This window comes from Ascaphus truei, chromosome 8 (genome assembly GCF_040206685.1).
Source record: "Ascaphus truei isolate aAscTru1 chromosome 8, aAscTru1.hap1, whole genome shotgun sequence".
In the NCBI taxonomy this organism is placed as follows: Eukaryota; Metazoa; Chordata; class Amphibia; order Anura; family Ascaphidae; genus Ascaphus; species Ascaphus truei.
The window spans coordinates 4516028-4531192 of NC_134490.1; the positions used below are offsets into that span (position 1 = coordinate 4516028).

Here is a 15165-nt window from a genome sequence, read left to right on the forward strand (position 1 = left end):
GCAATCTGTGAGAGGAACGAGCTCCTGGAGAAATACTGCCACGAGGTGAAGGACAAGGCCGAGGCCCAGAAGGAGCTGGATCAGGCGTGCAAGGACATAGAGACCATGAAGGAAGAGCGGGATGTGGCAAGGAAAGAGAGGACAGAGGCCATCATACAGAGGGACCACCTACTGCGAGAGTACTACCAGGCCAGACAGGTACCGCTCACTGGAGATGCCCCCTACTGAGAGAGTACTACCAGGCCAGACAGGTACCGCTCACTGGAGATGCCCCCTACTGAGAGAGTACTACCAGGCCAGACAGGTACCGCTCACTGGAGATACCCCCTACTGAGAGAGTACTACCAGGCCAGACAGGTACCGCTCACTGGAGATGCCCCCTACTGAGAGAGTACTACCAGGCCAGACAGGTACCGCTCACTGGAGATGCCCCCTACTGGGAGAGTACTACCAGGCCAGACAGGTACTGCTCACTAGAGATGCCCCCTACTGAGAGAGTACTACCAGGCCAGACAGGTACTGCTCACTGGAGATGCTCCCTACTGAGCAAGTACTACCAGGCCAGACAGGTACTGCTCACTGGAGATGCCCCCTCCTGAGAGAGTACTACCAGGCCAGACAGGTACCGCTCACTGGAGATGCCCCCTACTGGGAGAGTACTACCAGACCAGACAGGTACCGCTCACTGGAGTTGCCCCCTACTGGGAGAGTACTACCAGGCCAGACAGGTACTGCTCACTGGAGATGCCCCCTACTGAGAGAGTACTACCAGGCCAGACAGGTACCGCTCACTGGAGATGCCCCCTACTGGGAGAGTACTACCAGGCCAGACAGGCACCGCTCACTGGAGATGCCCCCTACTGGGAGAGTACTACCAGGCCAGACAGGCACCGCTCACTGGAGATGCCCCCGACTGGGAGAGTACTACCAGGCCAGACAGGTACTGCTCACTGGAGATGCCCCCTACTGAGAGAGTACTACCAGGCCAGACAGGTACTGCTCACTGGAGATGCCCCCTACTGAGAGAGTACTACCAGGCCAGACAGGTACCGCTCACTGGAGATGCCCCCTACTGAGAGAGTACTACCAGGCCAGACAGGTACTGCTCACTGGAGATGCCCCCTACTGAGAGAGTACTACCAGGCCAGACAGGTACCGCTCACTGGAGATGCCCCCTACTGGGAGAGTACTACCAGGCCAGACAGGCACCGCTCACTGGAGATGCCCCCTACTGAGAGAGTACTACCAGGCCAGACAGGTACTGCTCACTGGAGATGCCCCCTACTGGGAGAGTACTACCAGGCCAGACAGGCACCGCTCACTGGAGATGCCCCCTACTGAGAGAGTACTACCAGGCCAGACAGGTACTGCTCACTGGAGATGCCCCCTACTGAGAGAGTACTACCAGGCCTGACAGGTACCGCTCACTGGAGATGCCCACTACTGAGTCAGTACTACCAGGCCAGACCGGTACCGCTCACTAGAGATGCCCCCTACTGAGGGAGTACTACAAGGCCAGACAGGTACCGCTCACTGGAGTTGCCTCTATATCTGAAGCCATTTTAATTTTATTCAAGAGCTTCTGACACCTTACAGGCCACTTTGACCACTGGTTACTTGGTCACAGCCCCCTTTACCTTAACCCCCCACAGATCCAGGACTCCGCCACTCTGGACATGGAGAGGGCCAACAAGGAGATTGAGGTGCTGAGGAAGCAGTACGAGGCCATGAACCATGAGCTGAAGGAGGCCACGCAGGAAGCCGAGGTAGCCAAGTGCCGGCGGGACTGGGCCTTCCAGGAGAGGGACAAAATTGTGGCCGAAAGAGAGAGCATCCGGTGAGCATGTCGACCTCGCATCAAGCCCCGTCCCTGAAATGGTTGGCAGGCTCTGTACTTCTGCAACCCAGGTTAAGGGAAACCTCTGTGAAAGGGAGGAAGCTAAAAGATGACATCGTACGGTGCCCATTTCTATGACCACCCCCAAAACTCCGGGGAGACCTATGTGGAATCAATAAGCATTCGTCATTTGAGAAGTTCCACCAATGATTTCACATGATTTCTGGCATTAATTGCTGCTGGAGGATTTATTTTGACTGGGAACAGAAAATAAAATTGAATGCCATTAAATGAATAGCTCGTGTAGCCATTTAAATGGGAAATCCCTGTGTAATGTAACCGTAATGTAACCGTAATGTAACCGTGATGTAACCGTGGAATTTGTCCTCATTACAATAATCGGCACACACCCAGTTTTGGACTTTTCCCCTTTCCTCCGGGCCTCTGAATGAATGAGGGACTCTTGTCAAACAAGTGTTTACTCAATCTGTAGCGTGGAGAGGGGGCTTTGCCTGAGCAAACTCCTCTTCAGCTCACAGTGACATCACACGAGGGGTTAAGTAACTCCAGTCAAGGGCCGCCAACGGGTCAGGTTTTCAGGATATCCCTGTTTCAGCACAGGTGGCTCAGTCAGTGCCTCAGTCGAACACTGAGCCACCTGTGCTGAAGCAGAGCCTGATTGAGCCACCTGTGCTGAAGCAGGGATATCCTGAAACCCTGACCTGTTGGTGACCCTTGAGGACTGGAGGTTCCCACCCCTGCGATAGGAAGTATCCAGAGAAATTTAAACCCCCTCCCAAGTCTCCGCTTCCAATGTTTTACATCGTCATGACAACATATATATTTGTAGGTGATACCGTGCGCACAAGCGCCTGCCGCTTACGTAGATTTAACTCTTTAAACGTGCCTTGGGAGGCGCTGCCTCTTAACCAGGTGCTTTCACTAACACCCGTTGTGCCGCCGGCAGCACCCTGTGCGATAACTTGCGGCGGGAGCGGGACCGTGCGGTTAGCGAGCTGGCGGAGGCGCTGCGGAATCTGGACGACATGCGCAAGCAGAAGAATGACGCTGCGCGGGAGCTGAAGGAACTCAAGTGAGTGCAGTCCCGGCTGACCGCTTGGACATTACACCGCCACACCGCTGTCCAGCGTATTGTTTTATTACATTAGTGCTGATTATCTCCACTCGTCTCGGGACGGGCCCTGTGATGACATCATAATAATGCGCACCCCTGTCCTGTTAGGGAAAGGAGAATGAGAGGGCGCTTTGCTGTAGAAGGGGAGGGCTGATCTTAGCACGCGGTGGGAGGAGCTGAAACGCCTCCAAGTATTCCATCCGAAAAAATTAAGCACAGATGCGTGTAACGCGCCACCCAGCAAGATGTATCCCCTGAAACGCGTAAACCAGGCGCGCGTTTTCCAAGCACACGTGTTAACTCGTTTGCTGTTAGACGGGTGAGTGACGCATCGCAAATCAATGTGTCGCTGGCCGGCCCGGCAGCCAATGGGTTAATCGCTCCCCGCTTTTGTTTGCTTCTTGTTTTATTTATCCAGCGACAGCCCCGGTATGCAGCGCTTTCCAAAACCGGCATTAGAATACAGGGAGTAGAATAAATGCATCAAGCAAACCATCATATCATGGGCATCCCTGCCCCGCAGAGCTGACACTCTAAGTGTAATGTTGGGAGGCAGTAGGGCGACGCGGATAGCGGGCCGTGATTATGATGGGGGGTAAGTGCCCCTGTGGTCAGATGGATAAGGCTGCTCTGTACCTGCCTGTCCCCGGCTCTCCATCATTAGGAGGTCCTGTAGATGTATTACCCCCCCTGTGCTCTCTTCACCCCCTCCCCAGGGAGAAGGTGGAGAATCAGAGTGAGAAGGAAGCTCGGTTCCGGCATCTGGTGGCTCACAGCTCCCACGACTCGGCCATAGACACGGACTCCCTGGAGTGGGAGACGGAAGTGGTGGAGTTTGAGAGGGACAGGGTGAGTGGGGGGGGGGGCGGGGAGGGGGCGGTGCAGCTCTTATAACACCACGCCCACATCACGGTGTGTGTGTGTGTGTGTCTCTCTCTTGTGTGTGTCTCTCTCTTGTGTGTGTCTCTCTCTTGTGTGTGTCTCTCTCTTGTGTGTGTCTCTCTCATGTGTGTGTCTCTCTCTTGTGTGTGTCTCTCTCTTGTGTGTGTCTCTCTCTTGTGTGTGTCTCTCTTGTGTGTGTGTCTCTCTCTCTTGTGTGTCTCTCTCTCTTGTGTGTCTCTCTCGTGTGTGTGTGTCTCTCGTGTGTGTGTGTCTCTCGTGTGTGTGTGTCTCGTGTGTGTGTGTGTCTCTCGTGTGTGTGTGTGTCTCTCGTGTGTGTCTCTCTCGTGTGTGTGTGTCTCTCGTGTGTGTGTGTCTCTCTCGTGTGTGTCTCTCTCTTCTGTGTGTCTCTCTCTTCTGTGTGTCTCTCTCTTCTCTGTGTGTCTCTCTCTTCTGTGTGTCTTCTCTTCTGTGTGTCTCTCTCTTCTGTGTGTCTCTCTTGTGTGTGTTTGTCTCTTTGTGTGTGTTTGTCTCTGTGTCTCTGTCTTTGTGTTTGTCTCTCTTTCTGTCTGTGTGTGTCTCTTTCTGTCTGTGTGTGTGTGTGTGTGTGTATCTCTGTCTCTCTCCTCTCTTTCTGTGTCTCTTTCTGTCTGTGTGTGTGTCTCTCTCTGTGTGTGTGTGTGTCTCTCGCTCTCTCTGTATGTCTCGCTCTCTCTGTATGTCTCTCGCTGTGTGTCTGTATGTCTCTCTGTCTCTGTGTCTGTCTCTGTATGTGTTTTAGCAAGTTGAGAGGGCGAACGTAAACGAACTTGAGCTGAAACATAAAATAATGACTGAGAAATCCTAGCTATGCTACTTACTAAGGAGCAGCTTTTAGTTGTTACAGTATGTAATTCCTGCTCAGTATCAGGGAGGCTGCTACACATTGAGATTCCTCATCAGCCGCTCGGATCTCTGCTTTATCTGTATCTGTGTGTGAGCCTTTTCCTCTTTCCTCCTCCTTCACCTGCTGTTTCACACCCGGAGGAGGGGAAAGTCCTGTGTTACACTCTCACTGCTCACTCTCTCCGGCTCCATCCCAGGAGGACATGGACCTCACTGCTCTTGGCTTTGACGTAGCAGATGGGGTGAACGAGCCCTTCTTTCCGGGGGACTCTGGCATTTTCGTGACGAAGGTGGACAAAGGCAGCATTGCTGATGGCCGGCTGAGGTACCAGACTCGTGAAGGAGTGGGAGGGGGAAGGTTCCAGATTGCCATAGCCCATGTGGTCCATCTCACCCAGTGTGCTGTCAAATGACTTTGGGGTACAGTAGGTGGCTTCTGAGGGATAGACCAGTGATTTTCAAACTGTGGACCCTGGCCCACGAATGAAGAAAATAGTTGCCAGTGCCTCTTAGTGAATAACGCTTCCCTCTTTTTGCTTTTTTTGTGCTGTTCATGATTTTATATGAATTGATCAGGGAGGTGGAGCCTGGCACTTCTAGGGATGGATGGTTGAGGAGGTGGGAATGATGGTGGAGCCTGGCACTTCTAGGGTTGGATGGGTGAGGAGGTGGGAATGATGGTGGAGCCTGGCACTTCTAGGGTTGGATGGTTGAGGAGGTGGGAATGGTGGTGGAGCCTGGCACTTCTAGGGTTGGATGGTTGAGGAGGTGGGAATGGTGGTGGAGCCTGGCACTTCTAGGGTTGGATGGTTGAGGAGGTGGGAATGGTGGTGGAGCCTGGCACTTCTAGGGTTGGATGGTTGAGGAGGTGGGAATGGTGGTGGAGCCTGGCACTTCTAGGGTTGGATGGGTGAGGAGGTGGGAATGGTGGTGGAGCCTGGCACTTCTAGGGTTGGATGGTTGAGGAGGTGGGAATGGTGGTGGAGCCTGGCACTTCTAGGGTTGGATGGGTGAGGAGGTGGGAATGGTGGTGGAGTGTGGAAAATAGCTGAAGCGCTCAAATGCAGGTATAATATCAAAAATAATAAGCCAAACCACTAAACCAGGGTACTAACAATTGATATAGTACCTATTGTGTGATATTATGGGTACTATCCTCCTGAAGACAGGTGGTGTGTGGTGCAACCCACTCACCATCAGTCTCATTGGCAGGTTCCCCTGAAAAATATACAAATACTCACATTCTGGTAGGGCAGGTAGGCAGGCTGTGCAGCTACTCAATGCAATAAAGGGAAAAGGGAACCAAAAAGCGCACCAGCACAAACGGAGCAGGAAGGACCCAAAACAAAAAATTATTAAAAGGGCACTTTAATGTGACAAAAGACCCATCCAACGCGTTTCGAACGTCACAGCGTTCTTTTTCAGCGTTTCTTGAGGAGGTGGGAATAGTGGTGGAGCCTGGCACTTCTAGGGTCGGATGGGTGAGGAGGTGGGAATGGTGGTGGAGCCTGGCACTTCTAGGGTTGGACGGGTGAAGAGGTGGGAATGGTGGGGGAGCTTGGCACTTCTAGGGTTGGATGGGTGAGGAGGTGGGAATGGTGGTGGAGCCTGGCATTTCTAGGGATGGATGGGTGAGGAGGTGGGAATGGTGGTGGAGCCTGGCACTTCTAGGGTTGGATGGTTGAGGAGGTGGGAATGGTGGGGGAGCCTGGCACTTCTAGGGTTGGACGGGTGAGGAGGTGGGAATGGTGGGGGAGCCTGGCACTTCTAGGGTTGGATGGGTGAGGAGGTGGGAATGGTGGTGGAGCCTGGCACTTCTAGGGTTGGATGGGTGAGAAGGTGGGAATGGTGGTGAAGCCTGGCACTTCTAGGGATGGATGGGTGAGGAGGTGGGAATGGTGATGGAGCCTGGCACTTCTAGGGATGGATGGGTGAGGAGGTGGGAATGGTGGTGGAGCCTGGCACTTCTAGGGATGGATGGGTGAGGAGGTGGGAATGATGGTGGAGTCTGGCACTTCTAGGGTTGGATGGGTGAGGAGGTGGGAATGGTGGTGGAGCCTGGCACTTCTAGGGTTGGATGGGTGAGGAGGTGGGAATGGGGGTGGAGCCTGGCACTTATAGGGTTGGATGGGTGAGGAGGTGGGAATGGTGGGGGAGCCTGGCACTTATAGGGTTGGATGGGTGAGGAGGTGGGAATGGTGGTGAAGCCTGGCACTTCTAGGGTTGGATGGGTGAGGAGGTGGGAATGGGGGTGGAGCCTGGCACTTCTAGGGTTGGATGGGTGAGGAGGTGGGAATGGTGGTGGAGCCTGGCACTTCTAGGGATGGATGGGTGAGGAGGTGGGAATGATGGTGGAGTCTGGCACTTCTAGGGTTGGATGGGTGAGGAGGTGGGAATGGTGGTGGAGCCTGGCACTTCTAGGGTTGGATGGGTGAGGAGGTGGGAATGGGGGTGGAGCCTGGCACTTATAGGGTTGGATGGGTGAGGAGGTGGGAATGGTGGTGGAGCCTGGCACTTCTAGGGTTGGACGGGTGAGGAGGTGGGAATAGTGGGGGAGCCTGGCACTTCTAGGGTTGGACGGTGAGAAGGTGGGAATGGTGGTGGAGCATGGCACTTCTATGGTTGGACGGTGAGGAGGTGGGAATGGTGGTGGAGCATGGCACTTCTAGGGTTGGACGGGTGGGAATGGTGGGGGAGCCTGGCACTTCTATGGTTGGATGGTGAGGAGGTGGGAATGGTGGTGGAGCCTGGCACTTCTAGGGTTGAACTGGTGAGGTGGGAATGGTTGTGGAGTCTGGCACCTCCTAGGGTTTAGGAGGTGGGAACGGTGAGGACGTGGGAATGGTGGTGGAACCTGGCACTTTTACGGTTGAACGGGTGAGGAGTTGGGAATGGTGGTGGAGCCTGGCACCTCCTAGGGTTGACCGGCTAAGGTGGGGACAGGGTGGTGGAGCCTGGCACCTCTAGGGCTAGATGCCTTCATTGTCTGAAGCTAGCTGCCCTATTATCAGCCCGGTGAGTCCTGAACATCCTCTGCCCTCCTGCAGGGTGAATGACTGTCTCCTGAAGATTAATGACGTGGACCTCACCAACAAGGACCGCAAACAGCTGATTAAAGCCGTGCTGAGCGGGGGGGACGTCATCAACATGGTGATACGGAGGAGGAAGTCCCTGGGAAGCAGGATCATATCCCCCCTGCACATCAGCCTTGGCACCCAGAAAGGTGAGGGGACTAGTTACTTTCTTGTCAGCGTGGGGGGGGGGGGACTAGTTATGTGCCTGTCACTGTGGGGGGGGGGGGAGACTAGATATGTGCTTGTCACTGTGGGGGGGACGGGACTAGTTACTTACCTGTCACCGTGGGGGGGGGGGGAAGGAGAGACTAGATATGTGTGTGTAACTGTGAGGGGGGGGAGACTCGTTATGTGCTTGTCACCGTGGGGGGGACGGGACTAGTTACTTACCTGTCACCGTGGGGGGGGGGGAAGGAGAGACTAGATATGTGTGTGTAACTGTGAGGGGGGGGAGACTCGTTATGTGCTTGTCACCGTGGGGGGGACGGGACTAGTTACTTACCTGTCACCGTGGGGGGGGGGGAAGGAGAGACTAGATATGTGTGTGTCACCGGGGGGGGGACGACTAGTTACTTGCCTGTCACCGTGGTGGAGACTAGTTACTTACCTGTAATCGTTGGGGGGGAGGGAGGGGGAGAGAGACTAGTTATGTGCCTGTCACCGCGGGGGAGGGGGGGAGGACAGACACAGAACAGGCTCCTGTGTATTATGTGCAACATAATGAACTGTGCTTCTCAAAATGTGCAGCCCTGCCCCGCCCGCCATATATGTTTATATCTCGCCCCATTGTCCCCGTCCCCGTCCCATCGGAATATTGGCCAGGTGAAGCAAACATTGACATTTATCCCTCACCCCAAAATGCGAGGGATAGTTACCAAGGACATATATATATATATATATATATAAAAAAAAAAATATATATATATATATATATAATTTCTATCAATAACCTTCTTTGAAGAAGCAGTCTAAGCTGCTTTGTTTTTTTTTTTACATTCTCCCCCCCCCCCCCCTCCCTGTAATCTGTGCATCAATACAATCCACACAATGATAAGTAATCAGCTAAGTTGCCGATCGATTGGCGAAGATTCGGGGGTTCACTAAATGGCCGTCAGTGCAGTAGAAGAGGACCAAAGATGCAAAGTTGTGTAGATAAGATCATGTGACCAGGCAGTCACTACATACAGAGAGGGCAGGGCTCAAAAAGGGGTGTGCCAAAGCCTGTTTCAGAAGAGGAAGGGGATGTGACTTTGTGATTTTGTAAATGGTTGGTATAGAAACAAAAAATGCTTGTTACATTATAATACATAAAAAATGTAATTCAGAGTTGTATTTTTAAATGCTACAAGTATTTTCTCATAGTACAGAACTGATTTATTTAAAAAAAACACATATAGGATATTGCTCGGTCTGCAGCTTCAATCAAAAAACATATCCCTGTGATTAGTGCCGTTTACGTGGGATTGTGGGAGACACGGCTGTACGTGGGATTGTGGGAGACACGGCTGTACGTGGGATTGTGGGAGAGACGGCTGTACGTGGGATTGTGGGAGACACGGCTGTACGTGGGATTGTGGGAGACACGGCTGTACGTGGGATTGTGGGAGAGACGGCTGTACGTGGGATTGTGGGAGACACGGCTGTACGTGGGATTGTGGGAGACACGGCTGTACGTGGGATTGTGGGAGACACGGCTGTACGTGGGATTGTGGGAGACACAGCTGTACGTGGGATTGTGGGAGACACGGCTGTACGTGGGATTGTGGGAGACACGGCTGTACGTGGGATTGTGGGAGACACGGCTGTACGTGGCATTGTGGGAGACACGGCTGTACGTGGGATTGCGGGAGACACGGCTGTACGTGGGATTGTGGGAGACACGGCTGTACGTGGGATTGTGGGAGACACGGCTGTACGTGGGATTGTGGGAGACACGGCTGTACGTGGGATTGTGGGAGACACGGCTGTACGTGGGATTGTGGGAGACACGGCTGTACGTGGCATTGTGGGAGACACGGCTGTACGTGGCATTGTGGGAGACACGGCTGTACGTGGGATTGTGGGAGACATGTCTGTACGTGGGATTGTGGGAGAGACGGCTGTACGTGGGATTGTGGGAGACACGGCTGTACGTGGGATTGTGGGAGACACGGCTGTACGTGGGATTGTGGGAGACACGGCTGTACGTGGGATTGTGTGAGACACGGCTGTACGTGGGATTGTGGGAGACACGGCTGTACGTGGGATTGTGTGAGACACGGCTGTACGTGGGATTGTGGGAGACACGGCTGTACGTGGGATTGTGGGAGACACGGGTGTACGTGGGATTGTGGGAGACACGGCTGTACGTGGGATTGTGGGAGACACGGCTGTACGTGGCATTGTGGGAGACACGGATGTACGTGGGATTGTGGGAGACACGGCTGTACGTGGGATTGTGGGAGACACGGCTGTACGTGGGATTGTGGGAGACACGGCTGTACGTGGGATTGTGGGAGACACGGCTGTACGTGGGATTGTGGGAGACACGGCTGTACGTGGCATTGTGGGAGACACGGCTGTACGTGGGATTGTGGGAGACACGGCTGTACGTGGGATTGTGGGAGACACGGCTGTACGTGGGATTGTGGGAGACACGGCTGTACGTGGGATTGTGGGAGACACGGCTGTACGTGGGATTGTGGGAGACACGGCTGTACGTGGGATTGTGGGAGACACGGCTGTACGTGGGATTGTGGGAGACACGGCTGTACGTGGGATTGCGGGAGACACGGCTGTACGTGGGATTGTGGGAGACACGGCTGTACGTGGGATTGTGGGAGACACGGCTGTACGTGGGATTGTGGGAGACACGGCTGTACGTGGGATTGTGTGAGACACGGCTGTACGTGGGATTGCGGGAGACGCGGCTGTACGTGGGATTGCGGGAGACGCGGCTGTACGTGGGATTGTGGGAGACGCGGCTGTACGTGGGATTGTGGGAGACGCGGCTGTACGTGGGATTGTGGGAGACACGGCTGTACGTGGGATTGTGGGAGACACGGCTGTACGTGGGATTGTGGGAGACACGGCTGTACGTGGGATTGTGTGAGACACGGCTGTACGTGGGATTGTGGGAGACACGGCTGTACGTGGGATTGCGGGAGACACGGCTGTACGTGGGATTGCGGGAGACACGGCTGTACGTGGGATTGTGGGAGACACGGCTGTACGTGGGATTGTGGGAGACACGTCTGTACGTGGGATTGTGGGAGACACGTCTGTACGTGGGATTGTGGGAGACACGGCTGTACGTGGGATTGTGGGAGACACGGCTGTACGTGGGATTGTGGGAGACACGGCTGTACGTGGGATTGTGGGAGACACGGCTGTACGTGGGATTGTGGGAGAGGCGGCTGTACGTGGGATTGTGGGAGACGCGGCTGTACGTGGGATTGTGGGAGACACGGCTGTACGTGGGATTGTGTGAGACACGGCTGTACGTGGGATTGTGGGAGACACGGCTGTACGTGGGATTGTGGGAGACACGGCTGTACGTGGGATTGTGGGAGAGGCGGATGTACGTGGGATTGTGGGAGAGGCGGCTGTACGTGGGATTGTGGGAGACACGGCTGTACGTGGGATTGTGGGAGACACGGCTGTACGTGGGATTGTGGGAGACACGGCTGTACGTGGGATTGTGAGAGACACGGCTGTACGTGAGATTGTGGGAGACACAGCTGTACGTGGGATTACGGGAGACACGGGGGATTACGGGAGACACGGCTGTACGTGGGATTGTGGGAGACACGGTTGTACGTGGCATTGTGGGAGACACGGCTGTACGTGGGATTGTGGGAGAGACGGCTGTACGTGGGATTGTGGGAGACGCGGCTGTACGTGGGATTGTGGGAGACACTGTTGTACGTGGCATTGTGGGAGACACGGCTGTACGTGGGATTGTGGGAGACACGGCTGTACGTGGGATTGTGGGAGACACGGCTGTACGTGGGATTGTGGGAGACACGGCTGTACGTGGGATTGTGGGAGACACGGCTGTACGTGGGATTGTGGGAGACACGGCTGTACGTGGGATTGCGGGAGACACGGCTGTACGTGGGATTGCGGGAGACACGGCTGTACGTGGGATTGCGGGAGACACGGCTGTACGTGGGATTGTGGGAGACACAGCTGTACGTGGGATTGTGGGAGACACGGCTGTACGTGGGATTGTGGGAGACACAGCTGTACGTGGGATTGTGGGAGACACGGCTGTACGTGGGATTGTGGGAGACACGGCTGTACGTGGGATTGCGGGAGACACGGCTGTACGTGGGATTGTGGGAGACACGGCTGTACGTGGGATTGTGGGAGACACGGCTGTACGTGGGATTGTGGGAGACACGGCTGTACGTGGGATTGTGGGAGACACGGTTGTACGTGGCATTGTGGGAGACACAGCTGTACGTGGGATTGTGGGAGAGGCGGATGTACGTGGGATTGTGGGAGACACAGCTGTACGTGGGATTGTGGGAGAGGCGGATGTACGTGGGATTACGGGAGACACGGGGGATTACGGGAGACACGGCTGTACGTGGGATTGTGGGAGACACGGCTGTACGTGGGATTGTGGGAGACACGGCTGTACGTGGCATTGTGAGAGACACGGCTGTATGTGGGATTGTGGGAGACACGGCTGTACGTGGCATTGTGAGAGACACGGCTGTATGTGGGATTGTGGGAGACACGGCTGTACGTGGCATTGTGAGAGACACGGCTGTACGTGGCATTGTGGGAGACACGGCTGTACGTGGGATTGTGGGAGTGACATATTAACCCTTTCACTGGCGCACATGCGTTTCTCTGCACTCTTGGCGTGTTTAACTCCCAGGTTCTCTCTGCGTGGCAGACAGCGGGATCAGCCTGGAGAGCGCGGTTCTGGTGGCAGCGGTGGTACCCGGAAGTCCTGCCGCCAAAGAGGGATCCCTCGTTAGTGGGGACAGGGTGGTGGCTGTGAGTATACACTTGGAATACATATATACTGAACCTCCAGCCCCTCTTTATAGATGGAATAAACTCCAAACCACCTGAGTACTTCATCTAATGCAAGAGGAAAGTCCCTGCACCGAACAGCTCACAATCTAATCCGTGCACGGGCTTACAGTCAAAGCAATATCCAGAGGTTTCTGATCCGTTCCACAAGAGCTAGCACTCGAAGCGGAATCTGGCACACCATGTGTTAATGGGAGTTGATGTCTGCATTTTATTTTTATTTTTTTGATACAATATATGCAGACTTTTGGCTTGTCGTGCGGTGCGCCACAGGAGTAGGGTTACCATTTGCCCACAATCTGCTCTTGCACTGCAGATAAACGGCATCACGCTGGATAACAAGTCCCTGACGGAGTGCGAGGCGCTGCTGCGGAGCTGCCGGGACTCGCTGAGCCTGTCGCTGATGAAGGTGAGTCCGAGTGCGTGAGAGGGGCGGAGGGTCGAGGTAACCGGGGGGTGGGGGGGAGGGCGTGGGAAAGGAGTCGGGGGGGTGTAACATGGGAGATACGTGAAATGCACAAGGGTTACATAGCCAGGACACTGAATGCAGAGACTTAACCCCCCAGCAGTGAAGGGGTTAAATGTCTCAAAACCCAATGGCGCTATGTATAAAGAATTGGTTTTGAGTGCGGTAATTTTCTAAAATAGCGGCATCTGTTAGGTCATTTTCCTGTTCTTACGTATGGCGTGCATGGTATTATTATTCGCATGGTGCCACGTTACGTATGGCGTGCGTTGTATTATTATTCACATGGTGCCACGTTCTTACGTATGGCGTGCGTTGTATTATTCACATGGTGCCACGTTCTTACGTATGGCGTGTGTTGTATTATTATTCGCATGGTGCCACGTTACGTATGGCGTGTGTTGTATTATTCTTCGCATGTTGCCATGTTCTTACGTATGGCGTGCGTTGTATTATTATTCACATGGTGACACGTTCTTACGTATGGCGTGCGTTGTATTATTATTCGCATGGTGCCACGTTACGTACGGCGTGCGTGGTATTATTATTCGCATGGTGCCACGTAACGTACGGCGTGCGTGGTATTATTATTCACATGGTGCCACGTTCTTACGTATGGTGTGCGTTGTATTATTATTCACATGGTGCCACGTTCTTACGTATGGCGTGCGTTGTATTATTCACATGGTGCCACGTTCTTACGTATGGCGTGCGTTGTATTATTATTCACATGGTGCCACGTTCTTACGTATGGCGCGCATTGTATTATTCTTCGCATGGTGCCACGTTCTTACGTATGGCGTGCGTTGTATTATTCTTCGCATGGTGCCACGTTCTTACGTATGGCGTGCGTTGTATTATTCTTCGCATGGTGCCACGTTCTTACGTATGGCGTGCGTTGTATTATTCTTAGCATGGTGCCACGTTCTTACATATGGCGTGCGTTGTATTATTTTTCGCATGGTGCCACGTTCCTACGTATGGCGTGCGTTGTATTATTCTTCGCATGGTGCCACGTTCTTACGTATGGCGTGCATTGTATTATTATTCACATGGTGCCACGTTCTTACGTATGGCGTGCATTGTATTATTCTTCGCATGGTGCCACGTTCTTACATATGGCGTGCGTTGTATTATTCTTCGCATGGTGCCACGTTCTTACATATGGCGTGCGTTGTATTATTATTCGCATGGTGCCACGTTCTTACGTACGGCGTGCGTTGTATTATTCTTCACATGATGCCACGTTCTTACATACGGCGTGCATTGTATTATTATTCGCATGGTGCCACGTTACGTATGGCGTGCGTTGTATTATTCTTCGCATGGTGCCACGTTCTTACGTATGGCGTGCGTTGTATTATTATTCACATGGTGACACGTTTACGTATGGCGTGCGTTGTATTATTATTCACACGGTGCCACGTTCTTACGTACGGCGTGCGTTGTATTATTATTCGCATGGTGCCACATTCTTGCTTATGGCGTGCGTTATATTATTCGCATGGTGCCACGTTACGTATGGCGCGCGTTGTATTATTCTTCGCATGGTGCCACGTTCTTACGTATGGCGTGCGTTGTATTATTCTTCGCATGGTGCCACGTTCTTACGTATGGCATGCGTTGTATTATTCTTCACATGGTGCCACGTTCTTACATATGGCGTGCGTTGTATTATTCTTCGCATGGTGCCACGTTCTTACATATGGCGTGCGTTGTATTATTATTCGCATGGTGCCACGTTCTTACGTACGGTGTGCGTTGTATTATTCTTCACATGGTGCCACGTTCTTACGTATGGCGCGCGTTGTATTATTCTTCACATGGTGCTACGTTCTTGCTTATGGCGTGCGTTGTA

The 15165-nt window shown here is 53.6% G+C and overlaps 1 protein-coding gene across 1 annotated transcript in view; it reads left to right on the forward strand.

The window, feature by feature from the left end:
- Positions 1-6: 6 nt before the first annotated feature.
- Positions 7-15165, forward strand: part of LOC142501065 (disks large homolog 5-like) — a 40056-nt gene continuing 24897 nt past the window's right edge. Inside the window, exons 1-8 of the mRNA XM_075610358.1 lie at positions 7-198; positions 1653-1837; positions 2805-2930; positions 3689-3821; positions 4934-5061; positions 7784-7959; positions 12681-12802; positions 13158-13250. Coding sequence (XP_075466473.1) covers positions 106-198; positions 1653-1837; positions 2805-2930; positions 3689-3821; positions 4934-5061; positions 7784-7959; positions 12681-12802; positions 13158-13250 — 1056 coding nt within the window. The 5' untranslated portion in view covers positions 7-105. The remainder of the gene's footprint in view (positions 199-1652; positions 1838-2804; positions 2931-3688; positions 3822-4933; positions 5062-7783; positions 7960-12680; positions 12803-13157; positions 13251-15165) is intronic.